Below are 21,921 nucleotides of genomic sequence, written 5' to 3'. Positions count from 1 at the left end.
ATCAATATAGGGCGTCTATTTTCTAGATAAAAGTGTAGGCCGGACGCGGTGGCTCACGCCTGTAATCCCAGCACTTTGGGAGGCTGAGGCGGGCGGATAACCTTAGGTCAGGAGTTCGAGACCAGCCTGACTAACATGGTGAAACCCCGTCTCTACTAAAAATACAAAAATTAGCCAGACGTAGTGGCGGGCGCCTGTAATCCCAGCTACTCGGGAGGTTGAGGTAGGAGAATCACTTGAACCCGGGAGACAGAGGTTGCAGTGAGCCGAGATCCTGCCATTGCACTCCAACCTGGGCAACAGAGTGAGACTCTGTTCCAAAAAAAAAAAAAAAAAGTGATTGTAGTAACACAACAGTATCATTTCTTTCCTCCCCCAAAGAAGCATGTCTGCTTGTGTTCTTACTTCTCAAGAATATGGCCAGGGTCTCCACTATTTTAAGGAGAAGGGATATGAACAGGTTTTGTTTTGTTTTGTTTTTGTTTTGAGACAGAGTCTCGCTCTGTTGCCCGGGATGGAGTGCAGTGGCTAGATCTCGGCTCACTGCAACCTCTGCCTCCCGGGTTCAAGCGATTCTCCCGCCTCAGCCTCCTGAGTAGCTGGGATTACAGGCATGCACCATCATGCCGGGCTAATTTTTGTATTTTTAGTAAAGATGGGGTTTCACCATATTGGCCAGGCTGGTCTCGAACTCCTGACCTCAAATGATCTGCCTGCCTCGGCTTCCCAAAATGCTGGGATTACAGGCGTGAGCCACCGCATCCAGCTGGAATATGAACAGGTTCTGAATTACTGAGCCTGCTCTGCCCTGAGACTCTTGCTCCTCTAAGAGCTTCTTTCCTGCCCTCAAACTGCCCGTGGAGAGATTCTCAGTATCCTCCCTACTCCCCTTCCCTAGAAGGGCAAACTGAATTTGGGGAAACTGCAGAATGAAGAAGGCCCTCTCTGAATGCCTCATTCTTCCATCAGCCAGCTCCCATCACTACTGGGGAATATTTGGAAATGACCCTGCTTCAACAAGGGATCATCTCTCGTCGCCTTCCACCCCTCCCCTTCCTAGGACTGGGCTCTTGCTCTGTGCTCTCTGGTTTCTCTGCATATTCAGAGAAGCACTTTGTTTCTCTGAATTGAGACTCTTACAACATCAAGTACAGAGTCCTTGCAGCCCCAGGAGAAGGCTTCTGTCTGCCAAGCCAAGTCTTGTTAAGAGTCCCACCCCACCTCACTGCAAGTGCGGGTCCCAGGCAATCCCTGGCAAGGGAACAAAGGCATATCTCTGCTGCCCATGCCTGTGGTGGCCCCAGATGGAGAGAATTTCATCTTGGGGTATGCTTGGGAAACTTAATATCCAGCAGATTGAGTTTCTTTCAGTCTATTTAACATAAATTGGGGGAAGGGGATTTTTAACTCTGAGAACAAGAAAATATTTTAAAAGCATAAAAACTCTGGAAACGTGTAATGGGTATGTATGTGTCTCTATATGCCTGTGCATGTACGTGTGTGTGTATATATACATTTATTACATATATACACACAACGGGGGATGTGTCTATGTCCATATGTGTTTTTGTATATGGTTAATTGCATGAGCTTCAGTGCCAGACAAACCCGTACGTAAACCATGGATAACTCATTTAACCTCTATAAACCTCAGTTTTCTTCTCCATACAATGGGGGTTAATAATGCCTATTTCACAAAATTGTTGTATGGTTTCATTGAAATAACATATGTACAATGCCTAGCACAGTTCATAGGACATAGAAAGCAGTCTATAAAAGGAAGTTGCTCTCAATGCTGTTATTACCTTTATCATTACTTTAGAGAACTGAGCTTCGGCTTAAAGTCTGGATTTGAAGACTAGCTCCCCCACAACAATAAAACAGGACAAAATATGTAAGGCAACTATTTTCAGCATTGGACAACAGACAGCACAGAGCTGCAATTCCTAAAGAGAGTATTTTAGTTACTATGACTACATTACAAATTATCCCCAAAACTTAGTGAAGTAAAACAACCGTTTATTAAGTTCACAGATACTGTGAGTCGAAATTTCAAATAGGGCACATCAGGGCAGCTTGTCTCCATTCTACAGTGTCTGGGGCTGGAATCATCTGAAGTGTGTTTAGATATCTGGCAGTCGATGCTGGCTGTTGGCTGGTGGCCTCAGTTATTTTTCACATGGACCTATCCACATGGTCTGTCCATGTGGGCTAGTTTGGGCTTCCTTATAACATGGTGTCTGGGTCCTGGGGATGAGTGTTGGGAGCGGGAAGAAGAGAGAGGAACTATATCCTTTTTATGACCTACTGTTGCTTCTACTGCACTGCATTGGCTAGAGCAGTCACAGCTGCCTCCCAGGTTCAAGGGGAGGGAACATAGACCCCACAATTGCTGGGAGGAGTGTTAAAGTCACATTGTGAGAAGAACGTGGGAATGGGAGATACTGTTGTGTCATTTAGGGAACAACCATCCACAGAAGGAAAAGCCAGAAAGTGAGCCCCACAGTTGCCCCAGTTCTTTGCTTGGAGACTATTCCCGACTGCAGTGCGGGGAACTAGACCTCAAGCAGAACAGAGCAGTCCTGCTGTGCTGAGGGACAAAGCTCAGAGTTCAGGGCTGTTGAAGTAGCTGGAATCTGTGGAGCGGTGCGTCACAGAGGAGGGAGCTATACTGAAGGGGGTTCCCGTAAGTCTGTGTAGGGTTCACTGCAAGTCCTTGCCTGGGGACTGTGCTAGCACGTGTAGGGTGAGATTGTGTGATGCTTACCAGAGAACAACTGCTATGTGATTGAGAACAGGAAAAAAGACTGGAGAAGTTGAGCAGTTCTGGAAGATATTGGCAGTCTGGGCCAGCCAAAATGGAAAAAACTCCTTAACACCCTGGGCATCTATGTAAAACACCAGCAATGCCATGCTTTATGTGTAAGCACCATGAACTAGAGTAAGACCTACTCTAACAAAGCTTGGAAATGAGTAAACATAAAACATTTATTTCCCTTGTCATAATTTCTATAAAAGACAACTGGCTGCTTAAAGCAAAATAATAACATCATAAGTTGGACTTTATTTTTATTTTTTGAGACAGCCATGGCTCACTGCGGCCTCAATCTCCTAGGCTCAAGTGATCCTCCTGCTTCAGCCTCCTGAGTACCTGGAACTACAGACACGCACCACCATGCCCAACTAATTTTAAAATATTTTTGTAGAGATGAGGTCTCCCCATGTTGCCCAGGCTGGTCTCAAACTCCCGGACTTAAGCAATCCTCCTGCCTCGGCCTTCCAAAGTGCTGGGATTACAGGCTGGAATTCTACTATTCTACAATAGTAGAATTTTATTTGCCCACCCCTGCTTCCCTTAGCCAGGTGCTGTGCCACTATCATAACTACTTCTTTTACATGTGTTTTAAAGTCCAACTTATGGCCATGCCCCCTTATGGCCATAAGTTGGACTTTAAAACACATGTAAAAGTAACAGTTATGACAATGGCACAAGGCAAGCGGGGGCAGGTAAATAGAATTCTACTATTGTAAGATTAGTACATTTGTGGCCAGGCACAGTGACTCACGCCTGTAATCCCAGCACTTTGGGAGGCCAAGGCTGGAAGATTGCTTGAGCCGAGGAGTTTGAGACCAGCCTGGGCAACATAGAGAAACCCTGTCTCTACACATTTTTTTTTTAATTAATACATTTGTGAATTGGAATGCCAGTGTGAAGTGGGAAATGGGATGTGTCAAGTGGGAAGTGAGAGATGGAGGTTTCACCATGTTGGCCAGGCTAGTTTCGAACTCCTGACCTCAAATGATCTGCCTGCCTCAGGCTCCCAAATTGCTGGGATTACAGACTTGAACCACCATACCCAGCCTCTACAGACTAATTTCTGTGTATATATATTTGGATATCCTGGACATTTCATATAAATGGGATCATATTATATGTGGCCTTTTGAGCTGGATAGTTGGAAACTTGAACACCACTCTCCCAATAATGAATAGAAAAAATAGACCAAAAAAAATCAGTCAGGATGTAGCAGACTTGAACAATACTGTAAACCTTCTGGACCTAATTGATGTTGATAGAAAACTACGCTTGAGAACTCCAGATACACATTCTTTTCAGGTGCATATCAATAATTTACCAACTGAGACCATAGGCTGGGCCATAAAATAATTCTCAGTTCATTTAAAAAATTTAAATTTTGCAAAAGGCTGCGTGTGGTGGCTCATGCCTGTAATCCCAGCACTTTGGGAGGCCAAGGCAGGAGGATCATTTGAGGTCAGTAGTTGGAGACCAGCCTGACCAACATGTTGAAACCTTATCTCTACTAAAAATAGTAAAAATTAGCCAGGCGTAGTGGCAAACGCCTGTAATCTCAGCTAGTCGGGAGGCTGAGGCAGAATTGCTTGAACCCAGGAGGCGGAGGTTGCAGTGAGCTGAGATCACGCTGCTGTACTTCAGCCTGGGCAACAGAGCGAGACTCTATCTCAAAAAAAAAAAAAAAAAAAAGCTGAGTATGGTGGCTCATGCCTGTAATCCCAGCACTTTGGGAGGCTGAGGCGGGTGGATCACCTGAGATCAGGAGTTCGAGACTAGCCTGGCCAACATCGTGAAACCCCGTCTCTACTAAAAATACAAAAATTAGCCAGGCATGGTGGTGTGTGCCTGTAATTCCAGCTACTCGGGAGGCAGAGACAGGAGAATTGCTTGAAACCTGGAGGTGGAGGTTGCAGTGAGCCGAGATCACGCCAGTGCACTCCAGCTTGAGCAACAGAGCGAGATTCTGTCTTAAAAAAAAAAAAAAAAAAAATTAAATGTTGCAAATTATGTTTTCTTACCAAAACAGAACTAATTTTAAAATCAGTAACAATAAGACATCTAGCAAAGCCCCAGATATTTGGAAATTAAACAACACACTCCTAAATGACCCATGAGTTGATTCAGAAATCATCAGAGCAATGAAACTAAATAATAATGAAAATACAACATTTCATATCAATATTTGTGGGATGCAGCTAAAGCAGTGCTTTAAATGAAATTTACAGCTTTAAATTCCTATAGTAAGAAAGAAGAAAAGTTTTAGGTCAATGATTTAAGCTTCCACTTTAAGAATCTGAAGAAAGAACAAATTAAACCAAAAGGACACAGGAAATAAATAAATAATAAAAAACAGCTGTGTGATCATAGGTAGTTCCTTCACTTGGCTGCGGTTTCCTCTCCTGTGAAATAAGAAGGCTAAATTTCTTAAATGACTTCTAAGATTCTCTCTAGCTCTAACACTGTTTGGCTTTGTGTGCTTGTATGCTTGTGCCTCTATATATGTGTGTGCCTTTGTGTGTGTACATCATCTGCCTCTGTGTCCATGTCTATCTGTCTGGATGTGCCTGTGTTCTCAAGTCTCTGTGTGTATTCCTGTACCCTGTGTGTATTCCTGTACCCTGGTTCTATATGTCCCCTCTGTGCACACAATGTAATAAAGTTGAGGCCTTTCCAGAGTGGTCTTTGCCAGGGAGGAGACTAACTGCTTACAAAGCTGTGTTGTGAACAAACAAGTTCATTGTTGCCCACTTAGGAAAACTAGAGCTGCTCACAGCACTAGTAGGTAGGAAGAGCATGCTCTGCTGAGTTGCAAGATTGAGAATTAACAGATGACATCATCAGCCTGTCCCCCACTCCCATTCCAAGCCAGACACTGTCCTGTGCTTGGGTAACACAGATTCCCAAGGGATCTATCTATCATTTGCTTTGCTTGGACCTTCTTTAGAACAGCCAGGCAGTAGTTTCAGGACCTGCCTTCCACTGGGTGGTCTAGCTATATCTGTACAGCTACTCCCAGTGTGCCAGTACCAGGAGCTGGATAGTTCGTTTCTCCAGGGAGACACTGGAGCTTCTGTGGAGTATCCACCCCCAGATGCAGTGTCTGTTTCTCATACCCCAGAGCCATTCATTTGACTTTTTGTGAGTCAGAAACCCAGAAACCTGGGTGTGGAAGCCGTTCCCAAGAACTTAGCTCAGTGACTCATGGGTATAGGGTGAATAGAAGTGCAGAAGAGGCTCTGAAGGGTCCTAGAGGACCACAGTTGGTGGAAAAGCACTTGTCTAGCCAATTACCAGGATTTGGGTAGTGGAAGCATGACCCTAATAGCAGGGAGACATGGTTGGACAATATCTCCCTAAACCCACCCTTGATCAAGGCATTATTTTGTGCCCTAAACTTAGCCCCCACAAGTCTAGTGAGAACCATGAGTCCATACAGTATAGTTACTTGGCATTAGAGAAAGAGTACAAGATGTGGTCTGGATAAAGACTAACTGGCTAGTGTTTTCCATCTTCCTTAAGGACAGAAAATGAAAGGAGGGCTGGCCACAATGGCTCATGATGGCTATAACCCCAGCACTTTGGGAGGCCAAGGTAGAAGGATCATTTGAGGCCAGGAGTTCGAGACCAGCCTGGGCAACATAGAGAGACCCCCCCCCCCCCCGCCATCTCTACAAAAATTAAAAAATTAGCCAGGCACGATGGCACATACCTGTAGTCTGAGCTACTCAGGAGGCTGAGGTACAAGGATCGCTTGAGCCCAGGAAGTCAAGGTTTGTAGTGAGCTGTGATCACGCCACTGCATTCCAGCCAGGGCGACGGAGCAAGACCGTATCTCAAAAAAAAAGAAAAAGAAAAAAGAGTGAGAGAGAGAGAAAGAAGGAGCAGGGATTATAGCAAGAGGTATCTAGGTTACACCTAGACAGAACTTTGTGACTATAAGACTAAGGACAAAGGGGCTGGGTGCAGTGGCTCACACCTGTAATCCCAGCACTTTGGGAGGCCAAGTTAGGTGGATCACTTGAGGTCAGGAGTTTCAGACCAGCCTGGCCAACATGGCAAAGCCTCATCTCTACTAAAAATACAAAATTAGCCGGGCATGGTGTGTACGCCTGTGATCCCAGATAGTTGGGAGACTGAGGCAGGAGAATCGCTTGTGCCCAGGAGGCGGAGATTGCAGTGAGCTGAGGTCATGCCACTGCACTCCAGCCTGGGCAACAGAACAAGACTCTGACTAAAAAAAAAAGACCGAAGGACAAAGGAAAGAAGGAGAAAAAGAAAGGGAGTCAGGCAGAGGGAAGGGGAAGCCTTTACCCAAAATAAAGGAAAGGAGCTGAGTTAACCCCCCTGCCCTGAAGTCTTCACTAGCTCCCAGGAGCTAGAGGGTGAAAGCAGAGCATTCTGGTAGCAGATGTTTATCTTTATGCAGGAACATGCTTCAGTCCTGTCGAATGCCTGTGGCCTGTTAGACGACCTGTTTTGAGTGTGATGGAAAACAGGATCCCAGCCCCTATTTGAAAGCCAGAGCCCACTGCCTGAGCAACTTCTTTTCTCTGCTCTAATCCTGAACTTTCTTGTAAAGCAGATAAGAGAAATCCAGCCAGAAACACCCCAGTTTGACCTTTTTCTTAATTGAGAGTCAGCTCCCCAGTAGAGAGAGCAGCTTGGCCCTTGCCCCTTTAGTTTTAAAGCCTCTGAGTCACTTGTTTAAATGTAAAATAAAACATCCTAGGGTAGATGTCAGAGGATTCAGATTAGAGTACTGGTTCTGTCACACACTAGGTCACTTTGGTAAGACACTACACTCCCCTGAGACTTAATTTCCTCGTCTTTAAAATGGGAATAGCAACACCTGTCCTGTCTATATTCATGCAAGATCATTGTGAGATTCAAAGAAGGTGTGATATCTTTAAAAAGCTCTACAGCTGTCTAGGGCTTATTGTGCTCCTGACTACCAGAAAATATTTTCATATATAGAACACATCAAGGCAGAATACCAGCTATCATTCGTCTGGTTTTTTTTTGTTTTTGTTTTGTTTTATTTTGTTTTTGTAGAGACAGTATCTCACTATGAGACTGGTCTCAAAATCCTGGCCTCAAGAAATCTTCCTACCCCAGCCTTCCAAAGTGCTAGGATTGCAGACATGAGCCACTACACCTTGCCATCCTTTGCATCTTGACTTGGCTAATAATGCCAAAGATACACTTGAATGATAAGCACAATCTCAAATGGTCACTATGGGAACTAAAATAATAATAAAATGTAACATGAGATGGAGTATATCATAGGTAAAGTGACAGTTTCTGCATGCATTTGGCAGTTTTTTAATTCTTAATTTCATTTCTGCTGCTGAAATTCTGTGATATGGAGGATGTCTAAGAAAGTGAGTCCTGGCTGGGCATGGTGGCTCATGCCTGTAATCTCAGCACTTTGGGAGGCCAAGGTGGGCAGATCACCTGAGGTCAGGAGTTCGAGACCAGCCTGGCTAACATGGTGAAACCCTGTTTCTACTAAAAATACAAAAAGTTACCCAGGCATAGTGGCGCACACCTGTAATCCCAGCTACTCGAGAGGCTTAGGCAGGAGAATCACTTGAACCCAGAAGGTAGAGGTTGCAGTGAGCTGAGATCGTGCCATTGCACTCCAGCTTGGGCAACAAGAGCGAAACTCCACGTCAAAAAAAGAAAAAAAAAAAAAAAAAAAAGAAGGCAAGTACTACACACTCACCTACCAAATATCCCTTCCAGCAATAAAGCTCCATGAACATAGAGGTAAAAATAACATTGTTAATGGGGCAACTGTCATAAAGCCTTCCCAAACCATCTTCTTAGATGTTGATGATTCTCCTGTGAAAAAGGTAAAACAGTATTCTTTCTCCATTTTATACATTGGGGCACAGAGAGATTAAGTAACTTTGTCTTAGCTTACACAGCTAGTCAGTTGCAGAAGCAGGGCTAGAATAATGGATAGAGCTGGAATATATATTAGAGCTCTAATAATCCAATCTCCTGGCTGGATGCGGGGCTCACGCCTGTAATCCCAGCACTTTGGGAGGCCGAGGCGGGCAGATCACGAGGTCAAGAGATCGAGACCATCCTGCCTAACACGGTGAAATCCCGTCTCTAAAATTACTAAAAATACAAAAAATTAGCCGGGCCTGGTGGCGGGCACCTGTAGTCCCAGCTACTTGGGAGGCTAAGGCAGGAGAATGGCATGAACCTGGGAGGCAGAGCTTGCAGTGAGCTGAGATCTTGCCACTGCACTCCAGCCTGGGTGACAGAGCAAGACTCCGTCTCAATAATAATAATAATAATAATAATAATAATAATAATAATAATAATAAAATAATAATAATAATAATAATAATAATAATAATAATAATAATAATAATCCAACCTCCTAATTTTATAGAAGAGGAAACCGAAGCCCAGAGGCACAGGACTTACCTAAGGACACACAGTTAGCCATAGTACTAGGAATAAAACTCAAGACTCTCAGTCCAGTGCCCTTGCCCTGCCAGTTCAATGATGCAGACTTCCTGACTCAGGCCTTGGGTTCATTTTGCTGCACCTCATCATTGGTCCTGCCCTGTGCAGAAATGGCCAAAATTTCCCTTCCCTCAGGCACTAAATAGGCTAGGCTGTATGCACCCTCCCAGGACAAGTCAGGACCGATGCAGGCCTAGAATCCCTAGCACTGTGTGATTCCACCAAGCTGGCTGGGTCCCAGGAGAACTAGTTCCATTTTACCCAGACTCCACAGCCACGCCCAGGGACTTTCAGAGGTGACTCCTCAGGAAAGTGGTCCCAGCCCTAACCAAGGGGGTAAGGCATGTTGGCACAAGCTTTTAGGCCAGAGTAGGGTGAGTCACCTAAGGGGCACAGCCTTCCAGCTTCCTCTCCATTCAGCTCAAGCCTTGGGCTCCCTAAGAGAGAGGATGGGTGGAAAATAGAGAAGAGAGAAAACCTGATCCTTGAACTTCAAGGCCAGGAGGAGCGGTCTAGACTCTGCCTCCTTGAAGTGGGGCAGGGATGATCCCAGGTGGAACTCAGAGAGTCCTTAAGAGAACCACTGAACAAGCCCCCAGGACAATGGAAGCCTAGAAGGAAAATGACCCCCAAGAGGGTTTGTGGTCAAGCTGGGATGAGAACTGGAGCTCCACCTCCCACTTTTGTGTCTTCTCCTGGGATCCCTTTGTCATGCTGCCACTCCTCCACCCTGACCCCACACCCCTGCTCCTTCTACCGTGCAGAGTAGACCATTTCTCTTACCTTTGCAGGAGGAAACTGAGGCATGAAAAATGCCTCACAGAGAGGGTTAGGGACACCTCCAGAAGCAGAGGGAGTTTCAACCCCACCACCTCCTCACCCAGGAATGTAGACCTGCCTCCACTCCACAGAATGTGAGGGCACTCAGCCCTGACAGCATTAAGGAGCCCCTTCCTGTATGTGTTTTAAATTTTTTTGAATATACTCATGTTAAGCATAAAAGTATAAGGGAGCCCATAAATCCTGATAATCCCTGTTATAATACTTCAGTGCTTTTTTTTTTTTGGAGACGGAGTCTTGCTCTTGTCACCCAGGCTGGAGTGCAATGGCATGATCTCAGCTCACTGCAACCTCCACCTCCCGGGTTCAAGCGATTCTCCTGCCTCAGCCTCCCGAGTAGCTGAGATTACAGGCACTGGCCACCACGCCTAGCTAATTTTTTGTATTTTTAGTAGAGACGAGGTTTCACCATGTTGGCCAGGCTGGCCTTGAACTCCTGATCTCAGGTGATCCACCTGCCTCAGCCTCCCAATGTGCTGGGATTACAGGCTTGACTGCGCACAGCCACTTCAGTGCTTTTATAGAAATATAAAATGTCAAATTCTTAAAATTTCTTTTTCTCATTCTTTCAGTGGCTCTGCTTGGCTGGTGTCCCAGGCACATACTCATTCTGCTTACTGAGATTTTAACTCTGCCTTGCAACCTACAGGGTCCCAGAGGCGAGTTAGGAAGAAAGGCCCAGGACTTCCCCTCTGAGGGACCCCTGAAAAAGGCCCTCACCCCCAACCCCCATCCTGCCCTCCACCCGACCTTGCCTGCCAGAGTACTAGGCACAGCAGCCCAGCCAGGAAACAAGAGACGCCGCCAGTTAATTTCCCCTCCCTCCCACTCTGTCCAAGGCTTCAGAGTTCCAGAACCGGAGCCAACTCCCTGATAAGGGCTGGGTGTGTTTGTGGAGAGAGGCAAAAGGGAGTGCCAGCCATGCCGACCTGTGACCTGGTCTCTCCCAAGTCACTCGCCTAGCAAAACTGCCTCTAAGGAGACATTAATTCCCTGGCTACCTTTAGAAAGTCCTGTGTCCATCCTCCCCAAAGGAAAGGGAGGAGACAAGGAAGAGAACCAGGCATCCAGCTGAGGTCAGGCAAGTCTGAGACAGAAGCACCTGAATTGAGAACAGAGGTGTAACTGCCATGTTCAAAGCAGTTCCCTTTTTACAGATGGACTGCATTCCGAAAGTCTGTTGTTAATGTTCCCTCTAAGGTAAATCAACCAGATCAATTGTTTATTGAGCATTTACTATGTAGCAGGCACTATGCTAAATGTGCATTCTTTTATTTACTCCTTCTGAGAACCCTGAATAAGATCAAGAATAAGTTGAACTTATTCTCACTTTGTGGATAAAGAAAGAGGGGCTCAGAGAGATTAAATAATGTGTCCCCAGCCGGCTGGATGTGGTGGCTCATGCCTGTAATCCTAGCACTTTGGGAGTCCGAGGCGGGTAGATCACGAGGTCAGGAGATCAAGACCATCCTGGGTAACACGGTGAAACCCCCGTCTCTACTAAAAATACAAAAAATTAGCCGGGTGTGGTGGCAGGTGCCTGTAGTCCCAGCTACTCAGGAGGCTGAGGCAGGAGAATGGCGTGAACCCCGGAGGCAGAGCTTGCGGTGAGCTGAGATGGCGCCACTGCACTCCAACCTGGGCGACAGAGCGAGACTCCATCTCAAAAAATAAAAATTAAAAAAAAAAAAATTTGTCCCCAGCCATCTGGCAGAGTCAGGGTTGGGAACAGATTTTCATTCCCAAACCTGGTGGCTATACCGTGATGCCACACGATTTTGAGCAGGAAATAACTTCCCAAATTAAGCCACCAGAACACTTTTAATCCATTATGCATCCAAAAATAGTGTACATTTGCAAAGGGAAAAAAGGAAACAATAGTTCTGAAATACTAATGAATTAATGCAGAAAAACAATGAAATGGACTAGGAAAGTTATGTAGAATGAGGAGTCTATGAAAAGTTACTTTATTGAGAAGAGGATGTGGAGGTTGCTGAAAATGAATGTGAATTAAATCCACAAGGGGAAGCTGGAGACTTGCAAAGATTTAGGGGTTTGCTGGTCTTAGTATCTAGCTTCATTCCCAACTTGTGCATTTTCCTTGAGACAGCAGCTATGATTGGACTTATTTTGAGTTAAGAAATACAGCATGGTGGCCGGGCGCGGTGGCTCACGCCTGTAATCCCAGCACTTTGGGAGGCTGAGGCCGGCGGATCACGAGGTTAGGAGATCGAGACCATCCTGGCTAACATGGTGAAACCCCGTCTGTACTAAAAATACAAAAACAAAATTAGCTGGGTGTGGTGGCGGGTGCCTGTAGTCCTAGCTACTCGGGAGGCTGAGGCAGGAGAATGGCGTGAACCCAGGAGACGAAGCTTGCAGTGAGCCAAGATCGCACCACTGTACACCAGCCTGGGTGACAGAGCGAGACTCTGTCTCAAAAAAAAAAAAAAAAAAAAGAGAGAGAGAAATACAACATGGTAGGCATGGTGGCATGCAGCACCTGTAGTCCCAGCTATTCAAGAGGCTATAGGAAGATCACTTGAGTCCAGGAGTTTGAGGCTGTGGTGAGCAATGATCATGCCGGTGAATAGCCACTGCACTCCAGCCAGGGCAACATAGTGAGACCCCCATCTCTAAAACATAAAACATAAAAAAGGAAAAGAAAAGAAAAAAGAAATTCAGCAAAGAAAAGTGGGGGTAAGAGAAGAAGACAGAAAATTATTTCTGTATAGGTAACACAACAAGGAGGGGCAAAAATTGAGACTATGTAGGTAGCAGAATTCTCCGTGTAGAAGAATTATGCAGCTGAGGCAACATTCTTTTTTTATCCAAGGTGACATTTATGTAACTTTATCAGTGAGAAGGGCAAGCAGGGAGCCAAGTGCATCATCTGCCCAAAGGGTAGAACTGGTGATAGGTAAGAATAATAGTCACACTTTTCTCTCCACTGGCCTCAAATAACTTGATTACTGAGAGAACAGCTTCCAGGTGTGTTAGGGCAGGCAGAGTCAAAGGCACCTGGACCGTGAGATGTTCTCAATTATACCAATTTCCCCAGAGGAGCTTGTCCTGGTCCACAGCTTTATATCACCTACATGCTGAAATATTCAGGCTTCTGTTTTGAGCTCTAGGATCACACAGCCAGTGCCACTTTGAAATCTCCAAGGTAATCTTAAACCCACGCACCACCATCTGTACCTCCTGCAGGCTTCCTCATACATTAAATAGCATCACCTTCCAAGCCAAAAACTTAGGAGCATCCTGGATTTCTCTCTTTCCATCAGCAAGACTAAAACAAACCTACACTTCTTATCCTGGCTGACAGCCCTGCCTCTCTTTCTGACTTCATCTCACACTGTTTCTTCACACTTACTGTGCTCCAGCCTTCCTTCTGTTCCTTAAACATGTCACTGTCATTCTTAGCCTAGGGCTTTTGGATTTGCTGTTTCCTTTGTCTGGAACACCCTTTCCCACCTCATTGCATGGCAAGCTTCTCATTCTTTAGGACTCAGATTACGTATCAGCTCCTTGGAGACTCGACTCCTTCCTGACCTTCTGATGTGAAGTTTCTTTAAATTATTCTCAGTCATATCACTTGGTTTCTTTTCTTCATAGTACCAATTTATGTCCTTTATTTATTTACTTTTTTTTTTTCTTTTTGGGACAGGGTCTTGCTCTGTCGCCCAGGCTGTAGTGCAGTGGCTTGATCTCGGCTCACTACAACCTCTGCCTCCCAGGTTCAAGTGATTCTCATGCCTCAGCCTCCAGAGTAGCTGGGATAACAGGTGCCCACCACCATGCCCAGCTAATTTTTGTATTTTTAGTAGAGATGAGGTTTCGCCATGTTGGCCAGGCTGGTCTTGAACTCCTGACCTCAGGTGATGTGCCCACCTCAGCCTCTCAAGGTGCTGGGATTACAGGCATGAGCCACTGCACCTGGTTTAGGGATGTCTTATTTTTTATTATACCTAGCAGGGTACCTAGTACATTGCATTAATTAATGAATGAATAAAAGAAGCTTTCTAATTCAAAAAATACATCTTTTAGAGAGTCAAGTTTTTTTTTTTTTTTTGAGCAGTAGCAAGATTTATTGCAAAGAGCGAAAGAACAAAGCTTCCACAGTGTGGAAGGCGACCCGAGCAGGTTGCCAGGGAGTCAAGTTTTTATATCAATTATAAGGTTAGTGGTAAGTGCATTTGTTGTTCTAGGACCTTTAATATAGCTATATTTGGGCTGGGCATGGTGGCTCACGCCTGCAATCCCAGCACTTTGGGAGGCTGAGGTGGGTGGACCACCTCAGGTCAGGAGTTCGAGACCAGCCTGGCCAACATGGCGAAACCCCATCTCTACTAAATACAAAAAATTACCCAGGCGTGGTGGCGCATGCCTGTAATCCCAGCTACTTGGGAGGCTGAGGCAGGAGAATCACTTGAACCCAGGAGGCGGAGGTTGCAGTGAGCCGAGATTGCACCATTGCACTCCAGCCTGGGCAACAAGAGCAAAACTCCATCTCAGAAAAAATAAATAAATAAATAAATAAATAAATAAATAAATAAATCTACATTGGTGGGGAAGATAACTGTTTTAAAAATCCAGGATTAGACAATTCACAACCCAGCCATGGCAGAGCTAGCACCTGATAAGCTCCTAATCAATACCAAAAGATATTCTAGAGAATGTAGTTGTTTCAGGATGCATATGAATAGTGTATATGCACATAACACATAACACATATTATAATAGCCACTCCGTATGGAGTCTCTCCTATGTGACAGGCACCATGCTAAGTGCTTTATAAGCACTCTTGTGATTAGTCCTCACACACACAAAAAAAAACCCTATAAGGTAAGTACTAGTATTAAGCCCACTTTACAGTTGAGAAACCTGTGGTTTAGAGAATTATCTTACTAGTTGGAATTCAAACCTAGGTGGGTGTGACTCCAGAGCCTGTTACTCTACGGTCTAGCATGTCCTGCTAGATTCCTACTGATGCCATAAGATATGGGTAGGTACTGCTGGCCCAGTAGGTACTGCAGGGCAGGTACTGCTGGCCCAGTTTTAGGCATAGGGAAGCAAAGGTTCAGAAATATTGAGTGACTTGCCTGAGAACATCAGCTAGTCAGTGGTGACCTGGAATTGAGTCCAGGTCCTTTTGACTTTAATCCCAGAGCTCATTCTGCTATAGCTTATTGACCCTCTTGGGCAAAAGACAAGAGGTGAGACTGGGCAGGATGTATGTGCCATGGGCCCTTGGGGACCAAGGGAGGGGAAAGGATGCTATGGAAAAAGCAGATATTCCTCTCTCCCGCAGGCATTCCTAGAGAAGTACGGATACCTCAATGAACAGGTCCCCAAAGCTCCCACCTCCACTCGATTCAGCGATGCCATCAGGTAGGGTGGAGGGATGTGGAGGACTTGGGGTAGGGGTGCTAGGATGCCAAGCTCTGACCATTTCCTCCCTCCTCCTGGAAGCCTGGCTGGCCATGCCCCAGGGAGGCAGACCTCCCTGCCCTCACCCTTACCACTCACCCTCCCCTTGCGGTCCTTTCCTCCTGACAGAGCGTTTCAGTGGGCATCCCACCTACCTGTCAGCGGCGTGCTGGACCGCGCCACCCTGCGCCAGATGACTCGTCCCCGCTGCGGGGTTACAGATACCAACAGTTATGCGGCCTGGGCTGAGAGGATCAGTGACTTGTTTGCTAGACACCGGAACAAAATGAGGCGTAAAAAACGCTTTGCAAAGCAAGGTGAGCGCTGTTAAAATCCGGCTAGGCCAAGATTTCCCAATGTCTTGAAGCCAATGGCTAGGAAAACAGCTGAGCCTGGGACTGGACTTTGTCAGTAACCTCTCTTCCCTAGGGCACGGGAGGAGTGGGTGAATAGGACCTCTTGGCTTAAGGACCATGATTGTGAATACAGACATTTAAGTCAGAATGACACCTACATTGATGAATTTTCATTGTACAAGTGTTTTTCCAGATCAAACACAAAACCCATGTAATTCCTTGATAAATTTTCAATGCAGGGCAGTTAAACTGTTGCTAACATTTTTCATTTATATTTACTGAGGTTATTTTCATCAGAATTCATTCTTTTCCATAAGTTATTAAACAAATGTGTGATCCATTGATTTACTTTGTCCATAGCATATTTTTAACCACTTTATTGAGATATAGTTCACATCCCATACACTTTACCCATTTAAAGTGTACAATTCAGTGGTTTTTAGGATATTTGTGGAACTGTGCAACCATTACCACAATCTAATTCCAGAACATTTCACCACCCTGAAAAGAAACCCCATGCTCATTAGCAGTCATTCCCCCTTCTCCCCCTCCCCTAGCCTCTGGCAACCGCTAATCCACTTCTGTCTCAATGGATTTGCCTCTTCTGAACATTTCGTGATAGCACAGTTTACATATTACAGTTTCTGCTGTCATGATTTTCCTCTTGTAGCTTTATTTTGTTTCTTTTCTTCTCCTCCTTCTTTTAGCCAAATTTAACATTCCAGAGGTTAAATGGTACAGATCTAAGATTTATGAAGATTTGATTCTTTTGTCAGTTTTTCACAAATAACAAGTTTCACTATGCATAATTTTTTTTTGAGACAGAGTCTTGTTCCATCGCACAGGCTGGAGTCAGTGGTGCAATCTCAGCTCACTGCAACCTCCGCCTCCTGGGTTCAAGCGGTTCTCCTGCCTCAGCCTCACAAGTAGCTGGGACTACAGGCACATGCCACCATGCCCAGCTAATTTCTGTATTTTTAGTAGAGACAGGGTTTTGCCATGTTGGCCAGGCTGGTCTCGAACCCACCTCAGCCTCCCAAAGGGCTGGGATTATAGGCGTGAGCCTCCGCGCCTGGCCTACCGTGCGTAATATTAACAATCTGATTGTTTTTACTGAGTCTAATTTTCTCTGCTCAATTTTTGCAGCTTTCAAGATTTCTAACAAGATGGGGGTTTTTAACCAGGTTTTCATCTATCAATAATTTTACTGTGAACACTTTGAGCCATTGCTACTTTTAATTTGTGTTGACTGCTTTTACTGATAGTATTCGTTAGGAACAAGACAGAAAGCACATAGTTTGTTCTCATTTCTTAGCTAACCTGTAAGGAAATTGTGGGCAGTTCCCCTTCACTGTTGGAGGGTGGCTGTTTCCAGGTGTTTGCCAAACCAATTCTGCTCCACCTACATGCCCAGCCACTCTGGGTCCTCAGTACTGACTGCTTGCTTTCTTGGTAAAGCAAGGAGTCAGCAATGGGGTCCGGCTCTGGAGTCAAGATGCCCTTGGTGTCAGCATGTTCTGTGTCCCACCGTGTTTCTGGGCAATGGAGAGGAAGAGTGAAGTAGAAGAGCAGAGAGCTATGAGTTCAAGAGGCACTGGTAGAACAGAGAGCAGCATCCCTGGAGCCAGAGGCCCTGGGTTCAAGTCGCAGCTGTGTGGCCTGGGCCAGGTCAGTTCGCTCACTGTTCCTTCATCCGAGACATAGGCCCTTCCAAGTTGCAAAGGAGAGATGGTCCTTGATTAGCAGGTGGAAGGGGGCTTGTTGTGAGAATGCAGTGGAAAGTGGGGCAGCCCCAGAAACAGTCCAGCAGCTATACTTTGACCTGAGCTCTGCGGCTGCTTCCTTCTGGCTGTATCTCACCTTCTCATGCCCCAAAGGAAGGATCTAATAGAGTTCATTTGTCACTATACAATTTCGAGCATCTCTCTCTCTCTCTCTCTCTTTTTTTTTTTTTTTTTGAGATGGAGCCTTTCTCTGTCACTCATGCTGGAGTGCAATGGTGCAATCTCAGGTGACTGCAACCTCCACCTCCCGGGTTCAAGCAATTCTTCTGCCCCAGCCTCCTGAATAGCTAGGATTACAGGTGCATGCCACCATGCCAGGGTAATTTTTTTTTTTGTATTTTTAGTAGGAACGGGTTTCACCATGTTGTCCAGGCTGATCTCAAGCTCCTGACCTTAGGTGATCACCCACCTTGGCCTCTCAAAGTGCTGGGATTACAGCCGCAAGCCACCGTGCCCAGCCAGAGCATCTCTTTTTGATAGAGGATAGTATTACTCAGTTGCCAAATAAAATATAGGATGCCCAGTTAAATTTGAATTTCAGATGAACAACAAATAGTTTTTTTTTTTTCTTTTTTTGAGACAGAGTCTCACTCTGTCGCCCAGGCTGGAGTGCAGTGGCACGATCTTGGCTCACTGCAAGCTCTGCCCCCCGGTTTTGCGCCCTTCTGCCTCAGCCTCCCGAGTATCTGGGACTACAGGCGTCCACCACCACGCCCGGCTAAGTTTTTGTATTTTTAGTAGAGACGGGGTTTCACTGTGTTAGCCAGGATGGTCTCCATCTCCTGACCTCGTGATCCGCCCGCCTCGGCCTCCCAAAGTGCTGGGATTACAAGCGTGAGCCACCGCGCCCGGCCAACAAATAGTTTTTTAAAGTTAAAAAAAGAAACTTATCTGGCAGCTGGGCACAGTGGCTCACGTCTTTAAGCCCAGCGCTTTGGGAGGCCGAGGCGGGAGGATCACCTGAGGTCAGGAGTTTGAGACCAACCTGGCCAACATGATAAAATCCTGTCTCTACTAAAAATACAAAAAGTAATTAGCCTGGTGTGGTGGCACGCACCTGTAATCCCAGATACTCGGGAGGCTGAGGCAGGAGAATTCCTTGAACCCGGGAGGTAGAGGTTGCAGTGAGCCAAAATCACGCCACTGCACTCTAGCCTGGGTGACAGAGTCTCACTCTGTCACCCAGGGCCGGGTGCGGTGGCTCACGCCTGTAATCCCAGCACTTTGGAAGGCCGAGGTGGGTGGATCATGAGGTCAGGAGATCGAAACCATCCTGGCTAACACGGTGAAACCCCGTCTCTACTAAAAATACAAAAAATTAGCCGGGCGTGGTGGCGGGCGCCTATAGTCCCAGCTACTCGGGAGGCTGAGGCAGGAGAATGGCGTGAACCGGGGAGACGGAGGTTGCAGTGAGCCAGGATCACGCCACTGCACTCCAGCCTGGGTGACAGAGTGAGACTCCGTATCAAAAACAAACAAACAAACAAAACAGAAAAAAAGAAACTTATCTTGCAACCTCATTGCAGGTACCTGCTCCTCCGGCCTGCCTGCAAGTCTCTGTTCCTTCACTGAGCTGGTGGAGGTGGGGGGCACCAGGGTGTATCTGGGGTGGAAAAGGAAAGAAGAGGGGAATGTATATTTATTAAGTATGGACTACATGCCTAGCAGCTCCATGTTGCTGTCTCATTTAAGCCTCACGTCTTACCATGGGAAAGTCTTATCAACCCCATTTTGCATATAGGGAAACTGAGGCTTGGAGAGATTCCATAATTTGTTATGTAAGTTTGCAAGTAGAGGTACTGGGATTCTAACCCATGTTCTTTCCACAGTGTCAGTTCCCTGCTGGGAGTCGGAACTCCAGGGTTCTGCCCAGGCAAAGCTTTTAGCTCTCCTCCCCCTTCCCATACTTTTTCCTTCCCTCTTCCTTTTTGAACTTTGGAGCAAGGGTGTCAGGGGGTACAATGCCAGGTGCTACTAGGGCCTGGGGGTCACCATGAAAACCAGCCCTCCCTGGCCAGGAGTTTGGGTCAGGGCCTGAAGCGGCTAGCTTTCTCTATGGGAGCAAATCTGGAGGGAGACAGGGGCAAGGGCTCAGACTGCTGGCCCCCAGCCAGGTCCTTTCTTCCTGGCAGGCACACCAGTGACACCCCCTACCCTGCTCCTCTCTCAGGAAAACAGTCCTTTTCTCTCAATTCCCATTCCTATTCATCCTCCCTATCCTTTCCCCAAACACACGCATGCACAGACTCAGTTTCCTACAGGATTTTATTCTGAGACCTGTCACCTTCACTGGCGGCCTAGAATGAGAAAACTGCCCACCACCCCCTCTTCTGCCTGTGATGTGAGGGACCCCACTAGCTGCAAAGAGGCAGGAGCCATCTCACACTATGCTGATGGATTAAAGGTTTGTGAGGGGAAAGAAAGAGCCTGGGAGATCGTCCCCCACAGCAGGGTGTGAAAGAGCCCAGCGCCCATTGAAGACTCACAGTGTGCCCAGCAGAAGCATGACTGGCACATCACAAACCCTCAGCCGCACCTCTGGACCCCAGGCCTTCCCTCTGCCTTCCTTGTCTCCCTCCCTTCCTTAGAGTCATTCCCTCTGCCCTCGTTAAGGGTTGGTCACTGGCTGGGAGGCAGAGGTTGGGTGGCTGCCAGGCCAAACAGGCCCAGGGAGGCGGCATTGCCTTGAATGGAGCTTGGCTCAGGGGTGGGAGAAGGGATGTGCCCCTCCCCCACTTGCATTGGTGAGGAGAAGGGAGTCCAGCTCCTCTGCTTTCCAAGACCCTCCCTTACATCTGGAGAATCTCAGCTCATGCTTTGACCGGAAGGAATGATATTTGGGCAGATTTATAAGCCTGGAGTCCTGGCAAATGTGCCTGCTTGTCTATGTGGAATAATGGAAAAGCCCTGGATTAGGTGTCAGGGCCTGCCTCAGCTACTCACTCATTCCGGGACCCTGGACAGGCCCCTTGTCCTGGGGTCTCAGGTCTCAGTTACCGCACCCTTGGCCCAAGAGTCCTGCCTCCAAGCCACGAGTCTTCCACTTGAGGTTACAATCCCAGCGCCTGAGTTTGTAGGGCTCAGAGATAGCCTACAAGAAACTCGGGATCTGGCCCTTCCAGCCATGCTGCTGCCGGGTGCACGCTGAGCTGCAGATGGGCCCAGACTCAGTTGACGGGGGCTGGGGCAAGAGGCCAGAGTCTCAGCCCTCGGGGGGAGTTGTAATTTGGGGCAAAGGGAGAGAAACCCTTAATAAAGCAGAGATGGAAAACTTTCTCTCAGTCAGTAACAAAACACACCCTTTGTTCTTATTTGTTTTCACCTCAGAGCTCTCCAGAGTCCCTGAGGAAGCGAGGAGGAGAGGGGCAGGAAAGAACCTCAAATGAATGAGTCTTGTGGTTGTTGGCTGGCCATAGGCCCCAGGCCCTGGAAAGGGCAGAGAGAAGTGTCTAGAGGTGGCAGGAGGGTGTGAGGCCTGAAGAGAGATGGTGGGGGGCAGGGGGAGTCACAGCTGTGGCCTCTGTGGCCCCACCTCTCCTCCACTCTGACACTGCAGGGAGGGGCTGGGATTTGCTGGTAGCAACAGACACAGAACTGTTTTCAGACTCAGCCCAGGCTGGGGGGAAGAATAAGACCCTAGACCAAGGGTTCAGACAGACTCCTTCAGATTGGGGGCTTCTCCTGGGCAGAGGCTGCATCCCCGCCAACACACTGGGACCTCCATAGTCCAAGCCACTGTACTGGGGACTGTCCAGGGTAAGGGGAGTCCTCTCAGTCTGAGGGCTGCCCTCAGCCAGGCAGTATCGCCCCAGTCAAAGGGGGAGCTGCCTAGGGCAAAACCTGTGCCTTCCCCATCAGACCAGGGGCTGCTGGGGGAGGGCCTACACCTCGCCATCGTACTGGGTCTGTGGGGACCAGACTCAGGCTCTGCAGCAGGTGTGACTGACGTGGGCTTTCTGGGTGGCAGGTAACAAATGGTACAAGCAGCACCTCTCCTACCGCCTGGTGAACTGGCCTGAGCGTCTGCCAGAGCCGGCAGTTCGGGGCGCTGTGCGCGCCGCCTTCCAGTTGTGGAGCAACGTCTCAGCGCTGGAGTTCTGGGAGGCCCCAGCCACAGGCCCCGCTGACATCCGGCTCACCTTCTTCCAAGGGGACCACAACGATGGGCTGGGCAACGCCTTTGATGGCCCAGGTGCTGACACAAAGT

General features: G+C 47.2%; 1 protein-coding gene across 6 annotated transcripts in view; it reads left to right on the top strand.

The window, feature by feature from the left end:
• MMP28 (matrix metallopeptidase 28) overlaps nucleotides 1-21,921 on the top strand; it is a 42,277-nt gene that overhangs the window by 13,313 nt on the left and 7,043 nt on the right. For all 6 annotated transcript variants that reach the window (XR_004249699.2, XM_058445082.1, XM_032163011.2 and 3 more), the window contains 3 exons: nucleotides 15,456-15,535; nucleotides 15,704-15,891; nucleotides 21,682-21,906. Coding sequence is in view for 5 of the 6 variants with exons in the window: in XM_058445082.1 (XP_058301065.1) it covers nucleotides 15,456-15,535; nucleotides 15,704-15,891; nucleotides 21,682-21,906 (493 nt within the window). In the remaining variant the exon portion in view is untranslated. The remainder of the gene's footprint in view (nucleotides 1-15,455; nucleotides 15,536-15,703; nucleotides 15,892-21,681; nucleotides 21,907-21,921) is intronic.

This window comes from Hylobates moloch, unplaced genomic scaffold (genome assembly GCF_009828535.3).
Source record: "Hylobates moloch isolate HMO894 unplaced genomic scaffold, HMol_V3 SCAFFOLD_10, whole genome shotgun sequence".
Taxonomy (NCBI): domain Eukaryota; kingdom Metazoa; phylum Chordata; class Mammalia; order Primates; family Hylobatidae; genus Hylobates; species Hylobates moloch.
The sequence above is the reverse complement of the archived record's forward strand: the minus strand, read 5'-3'. Positions and strand labels throughout refer to the sequence as shown.